We start from the raw sequence: 27,742 nt of genomic DNA on the forward strand, positions 1-27,742 counted from the left end.
GCTGAGAGGTTTTTTTTTTTAAAGACAGAAATGTTTCAAACATGGATAAGTTGAAGGGAAATAAACAGACCCGCACTCTCCTATACACAAAGAGGACGTTCTCCCGCCTGTTTAGGCCGATAAGAGAGCATCTTTGAAGCCGACTGCAGCAGTTTTTAACTTACTGGTGAAGTAAGTAACACAAGCAGCTTGACTGAGAAAATACTTACTTTGTTCACACCAAGACATTGTAAAGGCAAGTCTCAATTAACTGTGTGACTGAGTCATAACTCCAAGCCTGTGAACATAATAAACACTAATAGGAACTATTTTCCACACCCCACCATATCCACAGCATTAGGTCAATAATTGTGTTCATTTCTTGTTGTGTGGTGATTCATCCTGAACAAACATCCAATATATATTTTAATTAATTAGTAAATAATAGATTATTGTTTACACCCAAATTGAATAAACCATACATAAAGGCGAGATAATGATACTATTATTTTGATGTTTGCCTCTGCTGGGACATTTTAAAGCGTAAGTTCAACACAACTACATATATTTTCTTACTTGACTTCTGGTGGTATGTAGCCATACAGAACTCCTCTGCCACACCAGTACAGTGGAGGTGAATGGGATTAAGTTTGTGGTTCCCAAAGCACTGAACAATAACATTTAAAATCAGCCACAATCAGCACATTTACATGGACTTCATTAGCTGGGTTACTCAGAGAAACCAGGTTACACATGTAACCTGGCCTCTGTTAATTCAGTTGTGCATACAGCAGGTAATTTAAAAAGTAAAAGTTATGTTCAGTTATAAAATATCTTAAGTCTTTTGCACATACGTACTTGTAAAAAGCCAGTTGGAAATCTGGTTATGTTTATATGTGGCCACTCCTTCAGGAGAGGTTTCTCTACTCTCTTATCCCAATTAGGAGAAACAGTTTCTCGTTTATGTAACATTTAATAAATCTGGAGAAAAACATGTGTTTCTCCAGAACCGATGGCATTGTCACTCTGGATAACTGGAAACCAACCTTGCCGTGGACAGTTTTTATTGGAACTAGGAAATGTTTCCTCTGTTGGACTGATGTAGCAGTAGAAATAGAAGTAGAAGTAAAACTAAAACAATTAGATGGGCCAGATTAGAAAATTGATTTTTTAAAACGTTGGTGAGCTGATCTTTTATTACATTCATTTGGCAGAGCGACTTACATTTATGGACCAATTTTGGGGATCAGTGTCTTGCCAAAGAACACTTCGAAAAGTGGACAAGGAGAGCCGAGTGTCAAACCTCCAAACTCACCAGCCAACCAGCTCCATCTGAGCTACAGCTGCCTTAAAGTGCAACACCAAACAAAGAAAATAAAAGACATATCTGAAACATCTTTCATAGTCTGATAAATGATAAAACATCAGACTCTGCAAGTGGTGAAAAAGTACTTACAGTCTTGCATCAGTCATTCAATAAGTCATGCTCGAATAATTCTTTCTCTGTCTACCAACTGATATCAACAAGATAAAAGCTGTTGGATAGCTGCTCACACTGACTGTGATGCAATGATGGTTCCCCTGTGGTTCAAGTAGGCCAATAGTCCCACTTATTCCAAACCAAGCGACCACTGTCACAGTCAAAACATCTCTTTACCTCACAGTCACAGTAACCACCTCCCTCCTCCAGCTGGAACATTTACAGTGTAATGCTCTCACTGCTCAAAAACATGATTTCTGCTTTGAGGCAAACCAAATAACGATATATTTTATTGTGGAAAATCAATGTAAGCAGCCCCACACCTCCCTCCACCTAAATATTCAAAACATTTCCCTGAGAAATAACACACAGCCCTCTGGAAGGCTTGACTGTCTGCCTCTGAACCTTCCCCGTTATGCTTCCACCATTTTGCTGGGTGGCGGACCCCGGCTGCCCACCTCTCCATTATCACCTCATTAGCAGGCTGCAAACTGGCCCACCCTCCATTTTGGCTCCAGCCTCAATCAGCACCATTAATCACAGAAGAGCAGGGAAACCTTCTGTCCTCTGAAGGCTCACAATGTATTCTGCCGGCCCCTGCTGTGTTTGTCTCTGTGTGTGTGTGTGTGTGTGTGTGTGTGTGTGTGTGTGTGTGTGTGTGTGTGTGTGTGTGTGTGTGTGTGTGTGTGTGTGTGTGTGTGTGTGAGTGAGTGAGTGAGTGTGTATGGGCATGCTGCTGCATACAAATGATCCAGCTACATCCTGCCATCTGTTGACTGCTAAAAGTAACTGCCTCAACACAGACACACACAAGTTCTCGATGCTTTCTGTCTGTCGTTTTCACGCAGAAACATGTGATTCAAGGTTTATCTCATTAAAAGAGCAGATGGAGCAAAGAACTCAATCACTGCAATCACTGCAACAAGTCCTCATGACTGAACAACACAATAGGTTGTCAGTGTATCATAAAATACAACTCATATGAGGGTTTTCCCATCTTCCATCCACGTGATTGAGGAATGATTAATTTAAATGTAACTACAAATACCTTGTAGAGGCTGGGTGAAGGTCATCTTCATGGTTTAAAAAACAACTTGTAATGTTGGTAGGAGAAAGAATGAAGTGTCATAGCCTTCCTCTTTGTATTCCTTTGACACTGAATGTGAACAAAGGTCTGTCTACCAGTGCTGCCAACAGTTGTATGGCCTTAAACCTTAAGAGGTTTCTAAATGTACTGGCACAAGCTGTCACACATTAGGTCTCATGATTCTGGTGATCTCCTGACTTTTCCTCTAGCACCATCATGAGGATTGCCATGGGCGTCCATGACTTTCTACCCAGACATTCATGTGTCCCTTGGGATGAACTGTAATAATTTTGTTGATTCTTAAACTTTTCATCTAGCCCCACCATCAGGTTCAACATTTTATTTTGTCCAGTGTTTTGGTCTATGGAGCAAAAATCTGCAAAACTAATGGCTGCCCCCTCCGTCTCAGTTGTGCTGTGAAATATGGCGAACATTATACCTGCTGAACATCAGTATGTTAAGATACGATAATCCTTTAGTCCCACAGTAGGGAAACTAGCATTGTTAGTATTGTCTTTGTGGGTATGTTAGCATGCTGAGATTGGCATTTAGCTCAAAGCATCACAGAGCTCCTAGTGTGGCTCTTGACCTTTGCTCTCATTAAATTCCACCTGTAACTTTAGCGAAGCATGACAGCCTTGCTTGCACTCTGACGTTATTTACCTTCTGTGCTTATAATACAAACAAAGATCACGTCTTGTTATGCCCAGCTGTCCAAGCAATGACAAACTGCTGGTTATTGAATATCAATATCTGTCTCTTAAATCTATGGGCTGTGGCATTTTCATTATTCTTGTTGCAGGCTGGCATTATGTTCTTATTCCTACTCCAATTAACAAAACTGTAGTTTGAGGCTAAGATTCATATTTATTATTAGTTGGCTAACAAACAAAGAGTGCCCAGAGTTGTTCGGTATCACTAACAGGTTAGGTTTTTATAGTAACTGTGGCTGGTTGGGTACAGGTTGGTTCAGTCAGATATTAATGGGACATCACAGAGGCCAGCTGTAGAGCCCATGCTGCAAAGATTTAAAAAATAGCTATATATTTGAAACCATCACATGTTTAACAGATAATCTCTTTTGGCAATAAAATGCAAAAAGGCCACATAAATGCAATTTGGAGGGAATTTGTGTGACATAAATAATGAGTAAGCCCTGGCTCCAGGCCTGTTTGGCTCTGTAGAGGAAACTCAGTAAATTAATTCCCCCTGCTGTAATGATGTTGTAAACAAAATCAGAATCACTTTATATCAACTCATATGCCAAGTGCTGTATAAGGTATTTATCTTGGTTGATGCAGAGGTTTACCCTTTAGGTCTACTGGTGGACCACTAGTATTTAACATAAATACCTACATACTGATACATTAAAAAAAATAGTGTACTTAAATTGTCAATTTTGTTACTTCAAAGACAAAAAAATCAATATACAAAATGCATCCATGTACTTAGAGGAAACCGGACAGAAGCAAATGTTGTTGTTTTTTTTTTACATTTCCCTTAAAATCTCAAGCCAGCAGGCTTTGGAAAGGCTTTGAATAATTCAGCCAATAATTCAAGTCTTACCACTTTGTGCTTCCTCACTCACAACCTAGGGGTCGGGTTCCCCCCAAGGGGTTGCAAGATAAATCTGAGAGGTCGCAAAACGATTAACAGGATACAAGAAGAAGAAGAAGAAGAAGAAGAAGAGGAGAAGAAAAAAAACATGTTTCTGTGACACAAAATGATATTTATTTTTTCTGACTCTTATGTTTCTTTCCTCTGAAATCTTTGCTGGTGTTAACTCTTAAGGCCTTTCAAATGCATTTAAATGAAACAACCACTGACAGCAAATTTACTCTTTGGTTGAACTTTTGACGGGAAAATTTGCTGGAAGCCAAGAAGTCACTCTCTCATCTCTGTTATAAATTAGTGCTGAAAAGCTTCGAGCAAAGAGGTGAAGCCCCCGATCGTATTGTACGAAGCTGCTCAACTCAGCTCAGACTGCAGCTGCACTGCAGGTGTGAGTATGTTTAACTCTGTCTAAGAAAGACTTAAAAGAAACTGTTCCGTCAGCTGTCCACTGGTTGTAAATGTTTGGTTTACTGAGTCGCTTCCTTCCCATCACACACACACACACAAATCATCTGTTCATCCATCTCTTTATATTCATGCTTTTGCCTTGTATACAGATTGGACTGGGCCGTCTCTCTGGCCTTGGCTCTTCAATCACCTCTCCCCTCTGCCTGCCTTCACCTCTCCCCTTCTGCCATCCACCCCTCCATCCCTCCATCCATCCACTCTTTGATCTCTTCCTCATCCCTTTTGCCTCTCTGTCCCTCCCTCTGTCATTCCAGAGAGCAATATAAATCAACTTGTACCTCAGTGGCAGCCGGCCAGCCCGAACACCCACTGAGTTATTTACTTCAGTATGCCTCTGATCCACGAGACGAACCTGCATTAGCATTAACACAGTCAACTCTACATATTCACACACATATCTGCACAGAGCACCTAAGAGCACACACAATCTGTTTAGCTGCATTAGAAGAACTGGAGGCGCGTCTGTGAGAGCTTTCTCCCTTATTATTTTGTCCGCAGCCCATGAATTTTATATGCAGCACTCCCATCGCTCTCTTATCCTCCCCTCATTCTTGAAACTGTGAGGCAACCTGGACTTGCGCGCACACACACACACACACACACACACACTCACTTGTGCCCACACACAACCAGTATGCTTGATTTGTGTGGATATAGATTGGTATGTTTTTATGGTGGAAGAGAAGGTGGTGGGGGAGGGGAGGAACGGACAAGGGCATGGTCTTTTAAAAGATGGAGCAAGAGGGGCTGGCCCTTGGTAGATAATCTTTCAGTCTCTAAACACAGTGGAACTGAGGGCGAGAGGTGCCTGTCAATCACTGTAAGGAGTCCCCACTGAGGTAACCCAGGTTATGGGTTTGTCAAGGGAGGGGTTAGTTACATGAGGGGGATCAAGGGACACCAATACACTCAGAGAGAGGACTTCTTTTTCAGAGGAATAGCTTACCCCAAAACAAAAATTCAGTTAATAACTTCTCCTCCCACCACTGACGCAGATTCTTTCAGGGACGGGGACAAAGAAAGAAAAACAAGCACCTGTATCGCGCACACAGGGTCAAGGTTAGGTACACAAACAGGTACTTGAGTTAACCAGAGAGGCACTAGAGACTCAGGCTTCTCAAGTGCACATCTGGTGTGACTCTCCAGAAAATAAGCAGCAAAGTGCCCCCACTAAGGCACAGAAATATCCTGTTTCAAATAAATAAAGGGCACTTTGACACTCCACTGCCATAGCCTTAACATTTTGACCGGACACTGAATATCATGTGAAATTATCAATTCTTTATTGATAACTGGACTTTGGATTTTTAATTTTTTCCTGTGCTTAACTCGTGGCTCTAAGGCAACATCTGGCAACTTTTCTGTCCAGACTTCAATATCCTGACAACTTTTCTATATGTGATGATGATGTATCGTAATGACTTTGGTGATCCTCTGACTTTTCCTGCATCACTATATTGAGGTCAACATTGGGTTATAGGTCAAACATCTGAACACCTAATGGATGAATTGCCATCAAATACCTGTAAGGCTAAAGACATTCCTATCATTCTTAGCTATACTTTGTGTTTCATGCTAATTAGCAAATGTTAGCATGCGTACGTGCTAAACCAAGATCACCAACATGGTAAATATTGTACCTTGGCAAATATTATACCCATCAGCATGTTGGCATGTTAACAGTCTGTAAAACACACCCCATCTGTGTAACTGTAGAGTGTAAACCTCCCCAAAGTTGCTAAAGGCCTTAGACAATCCCAGAAAAAATACAGAAGACATGACCTCAGCGTCCTCCATTGTATCCTATGCCAATCATGCCCATAGCTGCAGCCCACTTGAATAGCACAGAACCGTCTGCAAAATCAAAACAGTGTCCCTGTAGCTGCATCTCAGATGTTTTCTATACTAGCTGTCTTTTTTCAGCTCCAGAAAACGAGTCAAACACATCCATCACAGCTCTCCAAACAGCTTGTGCACCACGTTCCAAGTGTTTTGTAGCCAAGCTGGAGTAAGGTAGCGCACAGACTGACTTCTGATGTCCACCACAGGAAATATGGAGCAGTTTGATGGACATTTCTGTGTTTTTTGGAACAGAATAAAGGCGGAAATGCCGACTCCAGTAGCTTGGCAGCAGGCTGGCATGGATATATGCGGCCAAACTCACTGTGTTCGATGATCCTTCAAACTTCAGGGGTTGTTTTAACTAACACACATGGGTGGACAGTGAATCTATTTTCAATTTGAGGAAAACTATTCCTATAGAATCATTCCTGACTTTTTTCTGTTTCACTGGACAGAAACAGAGGAGAGAAGATATGGAAGATGGTATATTTCAAATTCCACAGCCCTGAGTAAGAGGAATGTGCTGTGCCAAGTTTTTATGGTAGTTTTTGTAGCATTTTTCAAAGGGTTGATCTATTTCATGTCACGTGGTTTAATACTGCCTTTAAGTCATCCTAGTAAGCTCCTAGTTGAGACTTCTGAAGTGGTAAATATGACGTGCCATGCATTCAAGTGCATTAGTTTGACGGACAGCTTCCGAGGCAGCAGTAGTAAACTGTAGCCTGGGAGTCTCTCATCAACAGCAAGAGGGTCATATCCATGCTCCAGAGTGTGACAAGTGGTGAGTTAATTGAAATTTAAATATATCAACACACAATATTGAGTTGAAATTCATAGCTGAAAAGAAAAAACACATGTGAGACAGACACCATTCTAAGAAACATCTACATACCTTCGCTACACTTCACTTTCACACTTGTTTTTTCTGTTCTTGAATGCAGGACGGACTGAACATTTCTTTATTCTCATGTGCCCAATGGTTTTTTAATAAATGCAAAGTAATTGGTGGCTCAGAGTACAGGTGCTGTAAAAAGAGAGTGAGTGGGTGGGCTGGTGGGTGTTAGAGGGGTTTTAAAAGGATGTGGTCGCTGCAGGAAGGTCATTTCCAAGTCCATTACTGAATCCTTTGGATGCCAAAGTACCAGCTTTTCTGACAGTGTGGTGCTGTGTCGAAAATGTCAGCCATCACTCAAAACCAGTTCAAATGAACCAGAAGAGTTATTTATAAACAACTTTTTAATTTAGACGGGATCACACACTGGTTTCAGATCCTATTGATCCTCTAGTGGTTTTCTCCACTGTTTGGTTTGAGCACATTTTCCATTGTGACATCTTGTTGAAAGATTGGTTGGATTTAACCTGATTGAGCCACCTCTCACACTTGGTTGAAGTATGTTGGCCACCCCGCCCCCCTTCAAATACCTTTGTGCAGTGACCGCATCCTTTTGTTTCTGTTAATGAATAGAGTGGCACATCAGCCATGTTGCTCAGTACACATGCTTAGTTAAGAGTTAAAGTTTGTGTTTTGTTAATGATTAAGAAGAAGATAAAGAAGAGAGAAGGAAGAGGAGAAATAGAGAAAAGATTTTGAATGTGGAGATAAAAAATGTGGAAACTCAATTCTCTGAAGGATGGCGGGCTCAGCTAGGTGGTATTTTGAAGGTGTGAAGTCTCACAGTGTGACGTGAGACGACTCAACTTTTAAAACTTTTTTCAAAAAAAGAAAAAGAAGAAAGTTTCATCAAAAATGGGCAAGTGCTTACCTTCCCTGCAGGATTTTCTGTTTATTAAAAGCTGCACCTCCATAGCAGTTAGTTGAGAACGAACTTTTCATTCACTCTGGGAACAACGCTGTGCACTGAACCTCAACATCAGGCACCAGAGAGAGGATATATTACAGGGGCCTGAAACAAACAAATAAACAGCAACATCTATGTGTGAGCTGGTGTGAGGCTTCATTAAGATCGTAATAACTGGGTTTGATGTCTCTGTGTCTCTCAAATGAACTTAAAAGACACTTCATAAAATAAGATTCCACACTCAGAAGACATCTCTGTCCTTGGAGTAAAACCACATCACATCCAACATAATGAAGACCATCGCCGCCGTCAGTCAAACTCAACCAAGGGTGAAGCTGAGGGCCAGGCTTATCCTGGCATCTAACCCAGTTGGATGAGGGTTAAAAGGAAACCCGTTCTAAAATTATGTTTTACCTCAGCCTAGGGGTAGGGTCAAGCTGCTTAGATTAGGGTGAATGTGTTCGGCTTGTATGTGTGATGGTGGTGCTGTGTTTGTCTGAGGGAGCGGGGAGGAGGAGGGGTCCTTCAGAGAGCGAATGAGTGAGCACGGCACCAGAAACAAGTGATTACCTGCCTCCAGGCCCTGTTGTAAAATGTCACCCCTCTGAGAAAGGGGTCTGTGTTGGGTGACCTGCAAACTCTGACATCATATGCTGTTCTGGTGTTTGAGCAATGTTTATTTTTTTCTCTAAAACGAGGAATATTGCACTCTGGTCTCTAATTTCCTCTTCGGTTTTTTTACTCTCTAGAGCAAGATACTCTTATGTGTCTTGCTTTAGAGAGACTAAAAAAAACTGTACTCTGAAAAATACTCTCTCGTCCTCACATTTTTTTTACATTTTACTATTACATTTTAAACTATCCAAAGAACCTCACAATAAGCGCAGCAAGAGCCAAAAGCAGAACAGTCTTTCTTTACTGATTCACTAATGTTATTGCAAATTAACGGAATACAATTTCTAACGCGCACACAGGTGCAGACTACTGTGAACTTGAATGCAAACAAATCAATGGTACTCGCACAACCCATCTCCAGGGTGATATAACTGAAAAAAATAGCTGAAAACATCTGGTGAATAAAGCATGGTGTGCTGGACTTGTGCAACATCTTTTAATCTTGGAAGACGCAAGATATAAAAATATTTGACAGAAGAAAGAAAACTGAGTTTAGATTTAAACAAAGTGCAGTCCAGTGGTCAAAAAAACACCCAATTTCACTCCACATTTACAGATTTAAACATTTAGTTAATAATTATTTAACTGTTTATAATAAATTATGCTACAGAGAAAAGACAATGTGACACTAAAATAGGGTTGGTGCTAGTTAAGGAAATATTAGGCATCCACGAAAATAAAGGCTGGTTATGTCTGAATAAATCAAATCAAGGGTAAGTAGAAAAGTACATCTGAGGGGAATTTGTAGGGAGATGAGGCTACTGGGAGATTTTGAAATCTAAAATAAAATCCAAGTGTAAAGTCTCCAAAACATCAGGTTTTGGCCCTAAATTTTGCCACAATCACCAAGTCTTTGGGTCATTCAGGTTATATTCAGGTCAGGTCTAAGATGGGAAATTATTACCACACACACTGGCAGGGCCTCATCGCCATCCTGCTGTGTGAAGGTCAGCCGCTGTTCTTCATGAGCACAATAATCACATCTTTAATGAGTCTTGATTTACCAACATCAACGACTACATCACAATCTGGAAACTGAACAGGAAACACCTCTCAGGAGTCAAACCGCTCTTCAGGTATCATATGTCTGAAAGCAAGGGCTTCCGAGAGGTTAAACACATGTCACACAGAATCCAAAAAATTAATGGAACTACAATAAAGGAAAAGGAAGCGGGAGATCTTTATTTCCTGACCCTCAACCCAGGATTTCAAAGGCGGATAAAGAGCCCCTGATGTGAAAATTATGTCCTTTGACTATTTCCTAATCAGGCCAAAGTCATTAGAATAATATCTGACTGTGATTTTGAAGTGGCAAAAATCACCTTTGGAAATGCAGAACAAGCCACAATATCACACAACCTCACTTTGACACATAACCAGTTACAACAAAAGCGCTGCTCTATTTTCAACCGTTTGAGGAAAACATCTTCTGTTGGTGCCCTCTATGAGTATTAGGTAATTAAACTGATGTGAACACTCAATTACGTTGTTAAAGCCCAGGGTCAGTCATTATCTGATCTCAACATGGGTCCACCTCATGAAAAAGACTACAGAACACTGTTTTCACCCCAGCTGTAATTCTTTCTAGCTTCTGTAATCTCTCACTGCTACACTCCTCCAGCCTCAGCCTTAATCTACCATCCCTCTCCCTCTCTTATACTTTTCCAGAAAGCCCAGTCAAGCAGTGTTTTCCCAAACCAGTGCTACCACAATAACATCTGCTTCCCCTGCCCCTGTTTTTGGTTTCAGCCCGAGCTTCTTATAGCCCTTTTCTACTGCAGGGTATCGGCTCAACTCTAATCGACTCTTTGGTATTCATTCGATATCCTACATTCTTCATGTGTGTGTTGCATTGAAGATGACGTAGAGTACCAAAAGTAAGTGGAGTCAGAGCAGAGTTGAGTCAAGTCAGTACCAAGTGGTGAAAAAATGCTAATAGACATATGATGTGTTTTGTCCCTTTGACACAAAACACCAAAGGACGTCAACCTAACCCTTATTCTAGCCCTTTGTCTCATCCTTAGGCTGCAGTCTTACTCTGTCAAAGCTCAAGTCTGTCCCATTGGAGGGGAAGGGAGCCTATCATGAATTTAAACTACTGTTTCCTCCCAACCATAAGCTGCTATGGGTTTTCAGTATGAGAGGTTAGAATTTTGTTACCATCACCACTTCTTTAACTTAGATGGAGATCTGTCATCTTGCATATGAAAACTTGACTTCGCTGCTGGTTTTACTTGTGACTCATTGTGGGCTTATGAATACTGAGGCTTTTTAAAGTTATATTTTGCACTAGTAACAGAGGTTGCCTCAGGCCCACCCTTTTAAATGGTGGCAGTGTTCACCCAATGCAGTATCTCCAGTGTAACCTCTGGTATCTTATAGATGACCTGGAGCACCTCCAGCAGTTAACAGCAGATGGCTGGCTCCTGCTGGAAATCCTTTTAAAACTCCACTAACACCCATCCACCCACTCTCTTTTTGCTGCACCAGTGTTCTCAGCCAAATATTACTTTTCATTTATTTAACCCTCCATATTTTTGTAATAACAACTGATTTGATCGAGTTAAACATCGCTTGTGACTCCTTTATACTGTATCCCTATCCCTTATTTTGATGGTGAGCAGACGTTGATATGATTGCTGTTTACATACGGAACAGAAACATGTGTATGTGTGTACTGTGCTAAACATTTTCCTGGCACCCAATCAAAGTGTTAAATCTTAGTTTTGTTATTTAAATTGATTGTTTTTTGGTTTGTTTTCTTTTTGATGTCTCTCTCATCTTGATTCTCCCATTGCAGGAATCTGAAACCATACAGCAGCAGTGTGGTTATAAAACACAAGTATTGGTTTTGTGATAGATTTATTCTACTGTATCAGGACAGAGACCTCAGGCAATGTGCTTCTGTTGGCTTTATCAGACCGTGATCAGCTGGGATGAGAGTTAGCACCTCTATGTCCAGGCCATGATTCTCTGCTGGAAAAAGCTAGATTGCTCCCTTCAGGCTGGGGGCAAGTTGTTGCCTTAAGTGGAGGAGTCTAAGTATATCGGGGTCTTGTCCATGAGTGAGAGGAAAATGGAGCATGACTATGCCAGGCAGATTGATGCAGCATCAGCAGTAATGTGGTCACTGTACTGGACTCTTTTGAGGAGGGAGCTGAGCTGGAGGGCAGAGCTTTCAATTTACCACCCTCACCTATGGTCATGAGCTTTGGGCAGTGACTGAAAAAATGATATTGCGAATTCAAGCTTCCAAAATGGGTTTCCTTCATAAGGTGGCTTATAGATAGGGTAAGGGGGTCATACATCTGGAGGGAGCTAGGTGTAGAGCCTTTGCTCCTCCGTGTCAAAAGGAGCCAGTTGAGGTGGTTTGGGAATCTGATCAGGATGCCTCCTGGGTGCCTTGCATTGGAGATTTTCCAGACAAAACTGGTAGGAGGCCACAGGACACCCTAAGGCCTCAGGATCCCCTCAGAAGAAATGAAAGCACTGCTGAGGAGAACATCATCAGGGCTACTTTGCTTAACTTGCTGCCGCCACCACCTTGACTCCAGATGAGCAGTAGAAAATGGATGGATAGATGCATTGAATGACAGATTCCATATAAGGTGAGAAGGAGCAATTAAATGCATTGTTTTTTTCTCACATTTTATTTTGCTGAAACTTATTGCTTTGCATTAAAAGTCAAAAGACAAACACTGCACCACAGTCCGTCTTCTCCAGCCCGATGCCGCCTGCTGTGGCTGACATGTCTTCCCCCCTCTATGACACAGTGCCATGTGAGAGACCATCCCTGTGGCCAGGGAAGTCAGATTGATTAAACAAGCTGCCGGCATAATGTGATCATGTATCAGTCAGCCCACACGTTTAGCTCCGTAATTCTTTCTCCACGGCAGCCTGTCTCCTCTCCAGCTTTGGCCTTTTGAAGTTGAGATCTCACAGAACCCCCCACTGCTCCCTCCCTCCTCCTCATCCTCCATCCGTCCATTTTTCCCCCTCCATCATCTTCATCCCATGTGTCCCTCTGTCCATCCTGGCCTCAGGCGCTCCTTCACCCTCAATAACTCCTCTCACCCTGTCCATCCTGACCTCCAGCGCTCCTTCACCCTCGATAACTCCCCTCACCCCATCCGTTTGTCCCTCTCACACTGCTTCTTCCCATCATTAGGCATTTTATCCCACTTGCTTCCCCCCTCTATTAGTTCGCTGTGTAGCAGGGTGTTGCTTTGCTAATGGCACTCCAAGGGAGTGCGGAGATAATACTGTTGGCTTTAATTAAAGACATTAAAGGGCTGGAAAGACACAGAGCCCCCGGGATGATCTGTTCTCTTCTCACACCTCCTGAAATACCTCTTTCTCGTCTCTTCTCTCTCCATCACCTTTCCTCCTCTTTCCTTTGCTGTTTTCCTTTGCTCATTTGATTCCTTTCTTCTTGCGTTGAAACACCATCTCTCCCTACACTTACTCCTATTCCTACTTCGCTCCTGTTTTCTAGTTTCCTCTGGTGTAATTTTTTTTCTTACCCTCCCCAATCCTGTGGATTTTATTTATTTACCATTAAGTCTTTTTTTCCCTCTCTGTTTTTGCCTCCCTCTCAGTTTCCATCTCTTTCTTCCCCTCTCTACCCAGAGCATACCCCCCCCCATGCCCCATTCTTGGCACCCAGCGACTTGTGAATATCTTCATTATTTTTTATGCCTGGAACTTTGTTTACCATTAATTAGTGTTTTCCTTGTGAGTTTGATTTACATCACAAGGCTGTTGGTGGTTCGTAGAAACCTGCATGGCTCTGGGTTTCCTTTTTGCTGGCAGAAGGCAAGCACTGATAACTTCAACTTAGATACTGAGGGCAGGGGCTGTGAGGACTGTGCAGATTTTAAAACTGTGTGGATTTCCTCTACCTGCAAATATACCAAACAAATTCCTTTCATTATTTCAATGTATGTGGTGAGTAATATACTGCAGCTTTAAGCGTCCTCTCAGACTGCTCTCTAGTGCTGATGATAATCAACAGAAAACAATTTTTTAACATAGGGTATTCACTGTGAATTCATATAGTCAAGATTTAATAGAGCAGTAAAAACAGGTGAACTTTGCACTGCCATAAAGGTGAAAAACTAGCTGTGAACAAGCACAGCCAATTAGCACAGCGGGACGTAACATGTGAACACATGTACTTAATGCTACTACATTATGGAGGGCTTCTCTGTTTTCAAATTATGCTTTTATTTGACAGCAGACGGTCAAGATTCAAGATTCAAACCAAGGACATGCAGGGTGTGGTACACATCTTAAACCATTAGGTAACCACAGCCCTATGTATCTTCACTTAATGGCATCAAGGAGAGATGAAGGAGCCTGCAAGTCCAGGTGGGAACAGACAGGACTCACAAGTTCCTCCAAACAATTAGCAAACACAGAGTTTTCCTTAAACATAAAACACAATGAATGAGCAGCAAACATTTCAAGTTCCACAAAGCAGCAAAGCTAAATACTGCACATCTTTGATTGGAAATCCACCACTTTGTGTGTGTGTGTGTGTGTGTGTGTGTGTGTGTGTGTGTGTGTGTGTGTGTCCAGCAGTGCAATAGTCTTGACGGCAAGCCCCTTAGACTTTCTGTAGGTTTGGGAATTCAGTCACAAATTCCCACCGTGTCACGCACACACACCCCTTTGTCAGGAAAGTTGTACACTTCAAGGCGTTGATTAGTCAGGCTGGTGGTGCCTCCCTGCATCTCCATTTAGTCATAATTGAAGGCACATCTGCTCTCTATGAGCTGACTCCTGTTTATAACCCCATCATCCACCATGCAGGTTCACACACATACTGAGACACACACACACACACACATACACACACACAGGGATACAGAAACACCTTGACAGACCTGAAAGGCAGCACATATGCACATCCACATTCCCGCGAGCTAACTCATATACTCACATGCAAGCCGACATCTACACAGACAAACACATATACACATTGGTGCGCGCACACACACGTACTTGCAAATACACACACCTCAAGGAGAATCACAATGGGAGTGAGGCACTTTCCGATCATCTCACATCAGCTCAACACCCCTCCATAAATAGAAAAACCGGCTCAGCACCGCAGGGAAGGAAACAACATTTGGAGAGCAGATTAAAGTGGGGGTTTCTGGGGTGGAGGTATGTGCACAAGTGTGTGTGTGTGTGTGTGTGTGTGTGTATGTGTGTGAGATGGGGGGGGGGGTTATTGTTTTGTAGAGCTCTGTATCAAGTTGTCTACGTTAATCAAAACAGTTTCCTGGGTCAAAGAGTAATGAAACAGCGAGTCCACTTTCATTTCCTGATACACTATATATTGCGTGTCAGTCTGCAAAGGCATGTGTGGATGTGTCAAACCATTTGTATCCATGTTATCTCCAGTGGGTATGTGTGTGTTTGTGTGTGTGTGAAGGAATGAGGAAGACTGAGTCGCCCTGTGGCTTGCCATCCTTATCCCTGGCACCCTGTACCCTGTTTTGCCCCACAGCAGCGACGATGAGAAGTCCTCTCAATTCAATCAAAGAGACGACATGAAGGGAAAAACAAAAAAAGGCAGAAAACAATTAACTTTGACAGAGAAAGGAGTGACGGGGGGAGCCAGAGAATTCAGGTGGAATTGGAGAAGGGACTGAGGGAGTAAATAAGAAAGAAAGAGAGAAAGAGAGAGAGGGGGGAGATGGATTGAAAGAAAAGATGAGACAATAAGAGCAGCACTGACACATCCGGTGATGGTATTCATACATGTAATCCAAATGCTTAGAAAAGCCAAAATGATATATTCTGATTCTTTTCATTTGATTCTAGATCCGTTTGCTATATTTGAGGGATATGAGTAAAAGTGAAAATTACAGAAAGCATTTGCACACAAACTGGCACAAAATGGCCTTATGATTAAGAAATGCTCTAATCTTCTTTTCTATAAGTAGCTGAATGCAGAATATATGCAGAACAAAAAACCTGTTTCTTTTTTGTATTTTATTACAGAAACATTGTTTTTTTTATTTGTTCGTGTCCAATATATCAGGAAAATTGTTCACCAATGGAAACATTTTACAAGTGGGTCTTTCTTTGAGCTGAGGGTGTGGACACTGAAGTACAAAAACACCAACAAACTATTGAAAGGCTTTGTGAAATTTTACTTTGAACTGAGTTCAAGAGGAACAAAAGAGGCGCCTGCAGATGGCTGGGAAGATGTAGACAATAAGAACTGTCCTGTTTTATTTCTATCACAGCACAGTCTCGGTCACGACTACAGTTAGCCAAAACATGTAAAATACCACAGCAATAATAATGAGACAAGCTCACAAACATAACATGAACGTATATAGGTTATGATTGACAGCAGCCTTGTGGAAAATCAGACCTCCAAATTCCTCAAAATGCAAGACAGCCAACCAACATTTCTGACATGTCAGAAATCCATCATCCAACTCGGGGAGGGAGTTGTGTTATTCTTAAAAAAACATGATCAAAATCAAGAATATCACTGCTGTATGAAGTAAGTTAAAAAAAAAAAAAAAACAGACAGCCAACCTGACTTACAAACATCTTTTTCCTTCACTGTATGACCATTACCACTGAACATTGTCAATAAATGTAATTTAGGAGGATTAGGAAAAGTTGCAGTCAGAGGATGCAGGTTTGTTATTTTTAGCAACCAATATCAAATGCAAGTCATTTACAACTTCAAGACAGCAGATAGTCACGCATCTTTTCCTTGTGAGCTCAAATCCCATAAACAGTACCTTACATCAGGGACATAAGTATAAAATACATGAACTATATATTTATGTCAAGCTTTAAAAGGCTGAGTGTAACACTGATTTGCTGAGGCTCTGGCTGTGTTACTAATTCTAACATTTTGCCAGTGCACAATGGTCATTTCAGTCAGTAATCTGGACAGTGCAATTATTTTCCTGGGGGGTTGATGTAATCAAGGGACCTCCCGCAGGTAAAAACACAGGCATGTCTGCCTCAAGTGGCCCCTTGTGTCAAAATGCCTGTTGAGGCTTGAGACGCTTTCCCTAGGCTTTTCCCTGGATTTCCAACACACAAAAGCTGCACATAAATGCATCCATCTACTGTTTCATTTATATGCTCCTATATTATCTGTTCACCTCTTTTCCCTGTAAAATTAATGTCTTCTGCTGCAGCTATAGCACTGTTTCCCTGCAGGGATCTTTGAAGTTTCCCCTAATCTGAAGAGTGATACTGGCCCTCTGTCCCATTAGGTATATGGGTCTTATAAATAAAATGTCAGAAATAGCATGAAACATCAGATGCAGTTATGGGCAGCATCTGATTCTGTCTGAGCTTCAAGGAAAGGTAAAATCGAGAAGTTTGACATTTCCTATAGCATGTTAGCCGGAGAAAGTCCCTGATATCTTCATTCTGCACTGGGTCAAATTTCCAGGGTCCAAAAGGAAAAAAGATCAAATCAGCAGACCTCCTCGAGTAATACTAATGCTGTCCCAAGAGGGATTAAGAGGAAAAAGCAGGGCAGTAGAGATATGCAGTGGAGGAGGGAGGAAAAGCTGAAGGTGCTTAATTTAACATGAGAAGCAGCGTAAAATATTTATGAGTAATACGTTTGTGTGAATGTAGCTGGTAGTTTAACAGCAGTTTATCTGTACAGAGGAGAAGCAAGTATTCCTTCACAGTCTGTTAAGTCAGTGCCACCTGTCAATCATGATGAGTGATTTGGAGCTTTTTAACCACAGCTAATTACCATCCAAGGGGGGCCAAGTCCATTTCAAAATAAGAGCTATACTGTACGTTTTATGAATACAGCACATCAGAAAAATCACCACTGCAACGCAGCATAATCGTTTCCTATCATCATATTCATACATGCGCAGGAACCTGTCTCAGTAGCACTGGTGCAACGCCATCTTGACAATTTGCACATTTCCACATCACAGTGAGACAGTGAAAGAGCAACAGGACCTCAGATACAGTGCAAATAAAGGTGAACGCCTCTCTGCTGAAAACTTCACCGAGAAACGCAGAGGACAGAAAGGGTTCAGTTAGGGTACACTCTTTATTTTCCCCTTTGGAGGTTACAGCCAACTTATAATACAAAAAGACTCTTTAGGCAGGGCTTCAGTAGTGGTACCTCAGCCCCCGCTCTTTCATCTCCGAACACTCGACTGCCTACTGAAAAAACCTTGGCCAAATATTCAGCATAAGAAGAGTGCTGATGGGGTTTAGCTGCCGTTTGTTGTCTCACTGGGCTGCTTCTTGTCTCTGTCTCTCAACCAGTGCTTTGGCTTTGGCACAACAGGAAACAGACGCTCCCCATCATGATTCATAGCTGCTCTTCTCTTATCAAAGTTGTTATAGGTACATTTTGTAATGTCCTGTAGACTAGGACATCACTGCACCACTGCCATGGCTGAAGGAGAACAACAACTTGCCTTTAAAATCCTCATCCTGAAGTATGTTTTCATCCACCTGTGTACACACATTTTCACTTTGTGCATAAAATACACCTGAGTGGAAATTCAACAAAACTTTAAATGATGCAAAAATGTTTGTTTGGCTGAGGTGGAAGAGTTGGCATCCCATAAAAGATTAGGTTCTGTGAAGACTGACGAAAACAGATTTTTCAAATAGACCTTGAAGTTGTGGTACCTGCACCTGCTTCATCTACTGTAGACTTTCACACACCGTTACATGCCTCCACTCCATCAGAAAGGCCCAAAATAAATTAAAACATTCAGGGCTGTGTGCAACCTCAACATCCCTGGTTTCAGCCTATAGACAGGGGCCCTTGCCTTGCTCATAAAAGCACTATAATGTACATATGAATCAGATTCATTCAGTAACAAACACAATGGCATCTTAGGGAAGCAGCACTGAAACACAATGATGTATCAGGGTTATTTCTGCTTGATTACTCATCTAATCTCGTTATGTCTTCTATGTATTTGCACAAAGGTAGTTGATTGAAACTTGCACTGATTCAAGATTTTATTTTGCCAGAATTTTAGACTTTTGCTGAAAACCTGTGCAACATTTTAATGGTAGCATAAGGATTATAGAGTACAGTAAGCCAGTGCTTCATTATACATCATCTCACTTTATGTGAAGTGCCTGAAAAGCAATACACAAGTAAAATGTGTTAATCTTGTGGCTCTGTTCCTTATTGTTTTATATTCAAGGCTCAACAGAACAAAGATGAAGCTGGTCTGAAGATGTTTCTGTGAAGCCCCACCCTGCTATTACGAGCTTTTATGAAGAGCATTGATTATGAGGCATGGTGCTTCCTCTCTGCTTACTGTAACAATTTCAAAAGACGGTTAACGTCTTACAGTAACTGCACTCCACCAATACCACACTCTGCTAGCCATAATTACCAACCTTTCAAGTAAGCAGATCTGCACTGTGCTTCATAATCAGTTCTACACCGTAAAGATCCGAGATAATAGAAACCTTGTGGACAGTGGTGCGACAGAGAAACTGCACAGGAGCCAGGGTATTGATTTCATTTATCTCTGCCGGTGCTGGGACTTGTAAACAGGTGTCTGCTGATTCTGTTGTGGAGTTATTCCACGCTTTGCTGGTAACGCAGGGGAAGAGAAATGCAAGGAGACATTTCAAGGTCACCTCCTCCCTCAGCAGCTACCACAGAGGTGCATCTTTAACCAACTCACTGTCCCAGCAGCCAGCTGTTCAGGACTGGTTGCATTGGCCAGGTGTGAATGAATGCAAAGTAGCTGTATGAATGTGAAACGAGCCGTGGCTGATAAAAAACATGTGCGCCCTGAATAACTTTCCCTAGTGGATAAAATGTTAAAGGTGCATTTTATATATCAATGTATCACTGTCAAAGTAATTACAAACACTTGGTATAATTACCATCAACAAATGATACCACATTGGAGACACCTGACTGCAACTCACATGATTTTGAGTATGGCTGCAACTAATAGCTATTTTAATTATCAAATAATTCATCACTTAATGCTGGGACCACAGCCGTGGGCCCAGCCCTATAAACACAGATCCATGACTGACTGAGTGAGTTATCGAATAACTAAGATCAGACGAATATCGTGTGGCTGAGTGATAAGTTTACACAAATACAATTAATAATCCTTCATCCATGTTAAATAATGATTAATCAGAGACCAAACTGTCAGCTGTATAGAATAGTGAAATTAAAAAGGGATTCTTCAGCAAAAAAGACCTCAAAAAGAAGCTGAACCCTATTCCTTTCATTTCCTTTGTATTATAAAGTACATTTTAAAATTTCTAATAAAATCCAAATGAATGTATGTCTTGTTTAATTATACTCTCAGTTTGTGTATTACATTTAATTTTATAAATTCTTGAATTATTTGTTTTATTTGTCAGTTTTACTGTTATTTGTCTTGTTTTGTTTTTCACTGGAACTGTTGTCCTCTTATTTACCACTGCACCATTTTTTTCTCTCAAACAGTCAGGAACAATAGCAGACTGCAGGCACAGAACTATGTACAGTAGTATACGAAACCAGTATCTATAATTAATATTCCCTGAAGAAAGCAGTGCAGCAGTGCACTTCATTAACTGCTCTGTATTGTTAAGTTGAGAGTTAATAAAAACTAGTGGATGGTGTCGTTGCAGAGAGACTGAGGAAGAACTGGGATATTGATTTCACCTCCTCCCCAGCTGCTGTGAGTCACAAACAGGTGTCAGATAAAAAACGTTTCTTTTTCTTGGGGTCGCCTTCATGTCCATCGCGGGGGAACAGAAATACACAGTTACACCATCAGTGTAAACTGAGCCATAAATAAAAACATATTTTAATATATTTCAATTTGGCACCACAGGATCTAAAGCAGGGGTCAGTGAATTCGAAATTTTTATTTTATTTTTTACAGTTTTTCAATCAAACAAAAAACAGCCCGTCGGCGCACAGTCTCTCACACAGACTTGCATACATCCTGAGCAACAACACTGCAGCCTTTCATCATTAGAGGCAATAAAATTTAGGATCAAGGGATAAGAAGAGCTTATTTTCAGATAAAACAAAATCCTGCAATTATGAGTATTCAGACATCAGACCTTTTACTGTATCTGTGAGTGTCCAGAGACTATACCAGCAAAAGTTTCACTACATCAAGGGCAATTTGTGCTGTTGTGTTTTCCACCAAATGTGATGTTACAAAACAAAGAGCCAACTGCAGTGACTGATGACTTTGCCACTAAATGGAATGAGAAACTTTAACATATTGTGTCCAAATAGCATTTATAATTCTTGATACAGAGCCAGCGTTGCAGGTAAAATGAACAGATGTGCGTTTTTTGATGGTGGAATACAAATTAAAACAGCAATCTGAAACTGTAAAGAGGTTTTCTGAGAATTTGAGACCTTGGCAAGGCCATTCAAGGATACATATATAATACTTTGATTTTATAATTACCAATTAGTTCACTTCCTATTGAAAGCTTGCTCTAAATACATTGGCGCCTGTTTTCATGGTTGCAGTTAAGGCATCCCAGGAGAGGCTGTGATGTGCAAAGAAGTGACTTGAGTTAAATGGAAAAGAAAGCATGCTTAACAGGAACAAGGAGGGGCCATTGGGGGCTTTTCAACGAGTTAAAGCACCAATAACCATCTACTCAGGTTTTTTTAATCCTGTTTTTTAGTGACATAGTGAAAAATCTATAAAAACAAAATCTTAATGTGATGCTCTTTCTTTTGAGTCAAACAATCAAAACGCTCCCTGTATATTTGGAAGGAGCTTTTAAAAGCTTCGAACTTGCTTCTGCACAGGGGGGCTAAATATACAGCTTCCTTTTCAATCCTCACTCATGGCCTTCTGGAACTCATAAAGGCGGCTGCACACATCAGTATCAAATATGAATAAACGTTTTTGTAGTGCACCTTTGATGGAGTTTCAGTCATTTGCTAAACTAGGCTGAACACATCAGAACAATGCCGACGACAAGAGCAGACCCAAACCACCAATTAACAAGCATTTTTCAGTTCACACGTCTTTCCACACAAGTCCTCTGAGATTCACACACTGACACACAGACCAGGGACCCACAGAAAAAGGAAACTGAAAACAATTTGAAACCCACTCCACAAGAACCCAGTGGACCTGTGCAAACCTACATTACTGTATTGAATATGCACTCAGAGTATTACATTAACCAAATTTTACAGAAGTTAAGTTTGTTATTTAAATTTGTCACTTGAGCTCAGACAGGTTACTCAGATTCAAGGACTGGGCTGCACTGCTCACCTCATCTATGCAGTGCGGTCACAGAATCTCTTGGTTTTCATTTTGACACCCATGTTAACAGGTTAGAGGTGCCACGGAGCCGTCTGAGACGAGGCTCGAGCCTCGCTGCAGCAGGTGCATCTTCTAGAGTTTCAGCGTGGAGAGTGAAAAGATCTGTTGAACATACTGACATCATTCCAGCAATATTACATAACATTAACACCTTATACTATAGTTTCAATGTCTAAGCTGTAAATATTTTAAATAAATAATAAATATTTTTTTTGACCATTTTAGCAATTGCATGTTATCAAAGAACTTACGTCAATCAGTTCACACATTAGATGAAGAAGAGTAGTTTTCCAATGCTCTCTCTATATATAGTTTTCTGTGTAAAGTAATTATAAATTAATTTTACAATGAAATGAAAATCAAACACTCTATAATTGATGGCTATTATCAAAGGTAAACTCAGTGTAGAAAGATACAGCTGCAGCAGCATGTATGCGAACCACAGCAGTTCAGCAAAGCAGCCGTCGTGCACAGGTGAGGTAAGCGCTGTGGCCTGGGAGCAGAACACTAGACTCACACATGAAACTGGTTTGACAATTAACAAGGACTTGTGCAGCATAAATAGAGCAGTTAAAAATATATCTCTGAAGTGCATTAGATCATAAATCTTTAATTGGTTCTGATCCTGAAGATGAAGTCCTTATAAATTACCTGACCAGATTACAACACAAGTCTCTGTTTTACAGAACACTGAGGTTTTTTTTGCAGGGTGCCTCAACTTGGAGTCAAGATTTGGCATCTCAACCCACAGACTGTAATGAAAGAAAGCAAGCTGAGTAATTAATGTGATCAGATTTCATTATCATCCAATGATTTGTTATCAGCTTTGGCACCGATGAGGGAGTAACAACAAAACCCATTTGTCTTGTATTGACTGTGTGCTCACACACAAACATGGGGAGATGAAGAGAAAGTGTGTTGTTTATTGTCAGCACACTTTCATGTGTAACACAACCACACTCTCACCCACACAGTCCCGCATAAAACCACTAAGAGGTAAAAATAGCCTTTGCAACAGTATCAGAGCACACAGCCAATTAACTGGTATTGTGTTTAAAGGGTTTTAGCGCTCCAGAGGCTACACAATCCACCAGTGTGAATACAGAGCCGTTAGCTAAAACAGACATCAGCTTTTATTTTAGACGCAGAAAGGAGATAAAGGGAAAATCCCCCTCGGATACTCTATAAACTGTTATGTGGAGCTTAATCAATCTGGAACATTGAGTCCAGAAGACATTTAATGTGTAATTTTTTCTTTTGGACTACCCACTTGCCACCAACCTGCCTTATCTTCTGCTGCTTGTACCTACATTTTCCCAAACTGCCAGTCGACAACCCCCTGAAGACAGACATGAACCTTTCATTCAGCTGTGGGTTAAGAAAAGAGGGGCCCTGTCCCAATACCACTTTTTTTGTACCAGTGTGAACCACAGAGTATTTGCAATGTTTCCCATGTCTAAGGGCACGCTCAATCTGCCATTTCTCTACTGCTTTAGCTCAGTGCTCAGAAATACCAGGTGTTCGAGAAACTCAGTCGTCTCATTGAAATTAATTTGGAGGATATGAACACAGGTTTAAGCGATTTCCCATAATTCATCACGTACATGCCAGGAGGACGATTTTTCACAAACAAAAACTTCAGTCAAACCGACCTTTAGATGAGAGAAAGAAGTTCATCAGGTTCTGTATGTGTTTGTCTTTCTCAGGTGTTGATTCTGGTTCCTCTGTAGATTCAGCACACACCTACATTGATAATCAAAGACATATATTAGTTCATATTTCAGGTAAATGAGTTCAGTTCCCACCTTCAAACCTACTTTGAACACACAAAACACAGCTCCAGTACAGTATCAGTCAGTAATTGCAAATTTTAAAAAAGTTACATAACAGGCTAAATTTAAAACATCTTCATCTTTATGAATCTGACAGAGGACATGAGAGGAGAAACAGCTTTATTAAAAGAAAAAAATTGAAATATTAAATTTTGCTGCTGTTACTCACCATGAGTTTACTGCCAGAAATAACACTTACTTAATGTAATGAAAGGTGGGGATGGAAAAGATTTTTATATTCTTACTAAAAAGTTGAATAATGATGATTGACAGTTGTATGATTACAGAGTTGGTCATGAAAGCATTTCAAAAACTGTATATCCACTGAATTTGCATCTAAATACCATAAACAAACGGACAGAATCTGTGTTTGCCTGCTTTTCCAGGCACTTTGTGTATTTAACACCAAGTTGCATATATCAGAAAAATGCTGTCTCCGTTGTCATAATTTTGACATGTTGACATTAATGGTATTTACAACTCAGAAACTGGTCATTACAGCAACTCCCACATGATTTTAACTGCGCAAATGTCCACAAGAACAAGAGCCTTTATTCACAGCTGATATTTTGAGTTGTCAAAGCCAGAAAAGCACAAGTCTAGGAAAAAACTTAAGTCAACAATGGCTTCCTTCCCCAGTCTGCCACACCATTCAGCAAGCCACAACAGTAATAATAGTAACACCTAAATGTAAAGCATGTCATCATTATAAGCAATATTTATTACTGGATTGGACTTTTCTATTATAACACATCAAAATATCTGCTATGAAAAAGGTCAATAACTTTAGGTTTTGGATTAATTGATTAAGAAAAAAACTAAACTGATAGACATATCAACTTTCTGTCGGAATTCCAATCAGGGTTGGAAAATTTTCCATATCACTCACAGTCAAACCCTGCAGTTGGTAAATAAAAAGGTAGTTTTACTAATTTTTATTTTATTTTTTTTAAAGAATTTAGCTGGGAACCGATGAAGCACAACGAAAACCCAGCGCATACAAACAGTTTCCTCACCTGAGAGCATATGAGGAGTTAAAAAACTGTTTCAATGCTACAGTTCAAAAACATGCTAACGTTAGCTTCAAACTTCTCCCTTTAGTCCAATAAACAATTACACAACAAATATAATCACAACAAGCTAAACTCTCGTGAAATAAGAGTTACCTGAAACACGTTTCCAACCAGAAACAGGTGTTATCCGGATTCATTAAAGGTGACCTTTTTCATCAGGTTTCCATGGCAGCGCTGTTCCCCGCTGCTCCATGGCAACAAACAAAATGGCGGATAAAAATAATAAAAAAATAAATAAATAAATAAATAAAATAAAATAATTTAACCAAAAACAAACAAACAACAACAACAACAAAAAAAACCTTACTGGATATTAATTCATTTAAATTCATACCAAAAAGAAAATGTACACATTTGATCTTATTTCTGCAAAACACCCTTTCACACTGTGCCTTAGACAGATATAATAAAACACAATAACAGTGACTGTCAAACTAAAATAATCAACTGGAAACCTATGCACAGATCAAAACTGAACATACGTGACAATATGGACAACAATGTTGGTGCCTGCTGTATTTGTACTAGACTGAGAAGAACATTTTATAATTTACTAATAAAAGAAAAATTAATTGATTACATTCTGATTTTTTTTTCAGTTAGAAGAATAATATAAGTTTTTGACAGATTCTGAAATAATTTTGGTAGAATATTATTAATAATGACAACTTTATTTATATAGCACTTAACAAATTGCTTCACAGAAAAACAGATAAAAGATAAATGATGAAAGAGGAGGCAAAGAGCCTGAGCATAATAAAAAGAGCATGAACACCATAAAATAAAACAAGCATATCTTTTATCAAACATTATGTAAAAGGGTCTGATAATAAGTGAAGAGAGGCAATAAAAGGAATAAAAACGATAATTAGAGATAAAACAACATAAATAAAACACATATCAAACAAATACCAAAGGCTAAGACAAAGAAATGTGTTTTAAGAGAAGATTTAAAAGAAGTTAATGAGTTATAGTGTCTGATTTCAGCCAGGAGAGACTTCCAGAGTGTGGGGGCTCTAATAGCAAAGGGCCAATCACGCTCACATCATCACAGGCTGGCCTCCTCCCACAGTTCTCAGTTGGGCACAGACCATGTCAGTAAGTCTGAGATGTAATTGAGGGAAAGGCCAGCAATAAAACTTTAGATCGAAAATCAATCAGGGAGGCAAATATATATGTAATGTACAAATGTATATTTGCAGTACATGTCATATGTTTCTGAAAAGGTTAGTAACAAATATTTGGTCACTACAAAGCAGAACAGTTCAACTTAGGAAATTCTAACATGGAGTTCTGTTGTAGCGCTGCACTTTCTGGAAATGTTCGTCCTAGATTTACACTCAAAACAGGCTGCATGTTAATTTATTAGCATGGTTACAGGAGTCGAAGGGATTTTCAATGAGGTTTTCTTACGTCTGGTTTCCTTCGCCTCGTCCACCATGGCAAACTCAACACATGGTTTAGTGCTATTTTCTATTTACATGTCAACTGCTGTTACACACCAAACAATTTCTTTTGCCACACACTGGATAACAATTACCTGTATAGAGACAACAGAGGGGGTAAAAAAACAACCAAGCTGCAACCAGCGATTATACTAAATTACTCTCTCTCGGTTGTTTTTTCAAGTAATTAAATTATTGTTTGGTCTGTTAACAAAAGTATTGGAATCCACAACACACCGATAAGCTGCAAATCCTCACATTTTAGAAGCTGATACCAGTGAATAAAGGGCCTTACTGTTCCCAAAGCCCAGATGAGACTGACCACTGGTGTCCCTGAGTTTTCATATTGTCACCAAAGGAAAAAGTCAGAAAAGCTTCTTTCCTCCACTGTCACGGGGAAGTCAAATGAGCTGCGTGAGGACAGTTTGCGCTGATATCGCGGTGGGAACTGCTGATTGTTTGGTTTACCACCTGTGGTCTGATGCCTGGAGAAGATTGCCAGGGCAGCCACCTGCTGTGAAGTACTGCTGAGTGAGTGATGGCTGTGTGTGTGTGTGTGTGTGTGTGTGTGTGTGTGTGTGTGTGTGTGTGTGTGTGTGTGTGTTTGTGTGTGTGTGTCATAAAATATCCACGTGTGTGTTTGTGAGGAAGAGATTGTATGTGTATGAGCGTGGAAGAAAGGAGGGTCACATAAGTGTGTTGGAGTTCCAGATGAACTCTTAAAGTTGCATGTGTGTGTGTGTGTGTGTGTGCACTTATGTAAGAGTGTGTGCTTGTGAAAGCATCAGAGAAAAACTGTGTGAGGACTCACACGTGCATCAGAAAGACAAAGTTTTGAAGTGTGTCTGATCAGTGCAGGTGTGTGTGAGTACACGTTCCTTCAGCTGTGAGCGTAGGAGCCATAAATCTTTCATCACAGCAAGGTGGGCGAGGAGGAGATGGAGAGAGACTCTGAAGAGGCGACAAAAACAATAACAGCGCAATCTTTGCAGTTTATGGGTCTGAAATTGAATTTGTGCATCGAGTCAGTTCACCTGCCATGTCACAGCAGGTGACACCATTTCAGCTCGCCGGTGTTTTAATCGGTGAACCTCCTGCGAACTTGAGTTGACCCGTCTCACTGGCCGAC

At 40.5% G+C, this 27,742-nt stretch overlaps 1 protein-coding gene across 7 annotated transcripts in view; it reads right to left on the bottom strand.

The window, feature by feature from the left end:
- The window catches only part of pvrl2l (PVR cell adhesion molecule related 2 like), a 297,403-nt gene extending 270,308 nt beyond the window's left edge, over positions 1–27,095 (bottom strand). The window contains exons 1-5 of one of the 7 annotated variants that reach the window (XM_071501086.1): positions 26,909–27,095; positions 26,582–26,708; positions 25,262–25,352; positions 23,916–24,006; positions 8,234–8,374 (exon numbers count right to left, since the gene is read on the bottom strand). In XM_071501086.1, coding sequence (XP_071357187.1) covers positions 8,234–8,276 — 43 coding nt within the window. In that variant the 5' untranslated portion in view covers positions 8,277–8,374; positions 23,916–24,006; positions 25,262–25,352; positions 26,582–26,708; positions 26,909–27,095. The other 6 variants (XM_071501084.1, XM_071501083.1, XM_071501085.1 and 3 more) reach the window with 6 other exon arrangements.
- Between the last annotated feature and the right edge of the window lie 647 nt (positions 27,096–27,742).

The sequence above is a fragment of the Trachinotus anak genome, unplaced genomic scaffold, assembly GCF_046630095.1.
Source record: "Trachinotus anak isolate AG129_WGS33_773 ecotype Australia unplaced genomic scaffold, CSIRO_AGI_Tana_v1 ptg000016l, whole genome shotgun sequence".
NCBI classification, from domain to species: Eukaryota; Metazoa; Chordata; class Actinopteri; order Carangiformes; family Carangidae; genus Trachinotus; species Trachinotus anak.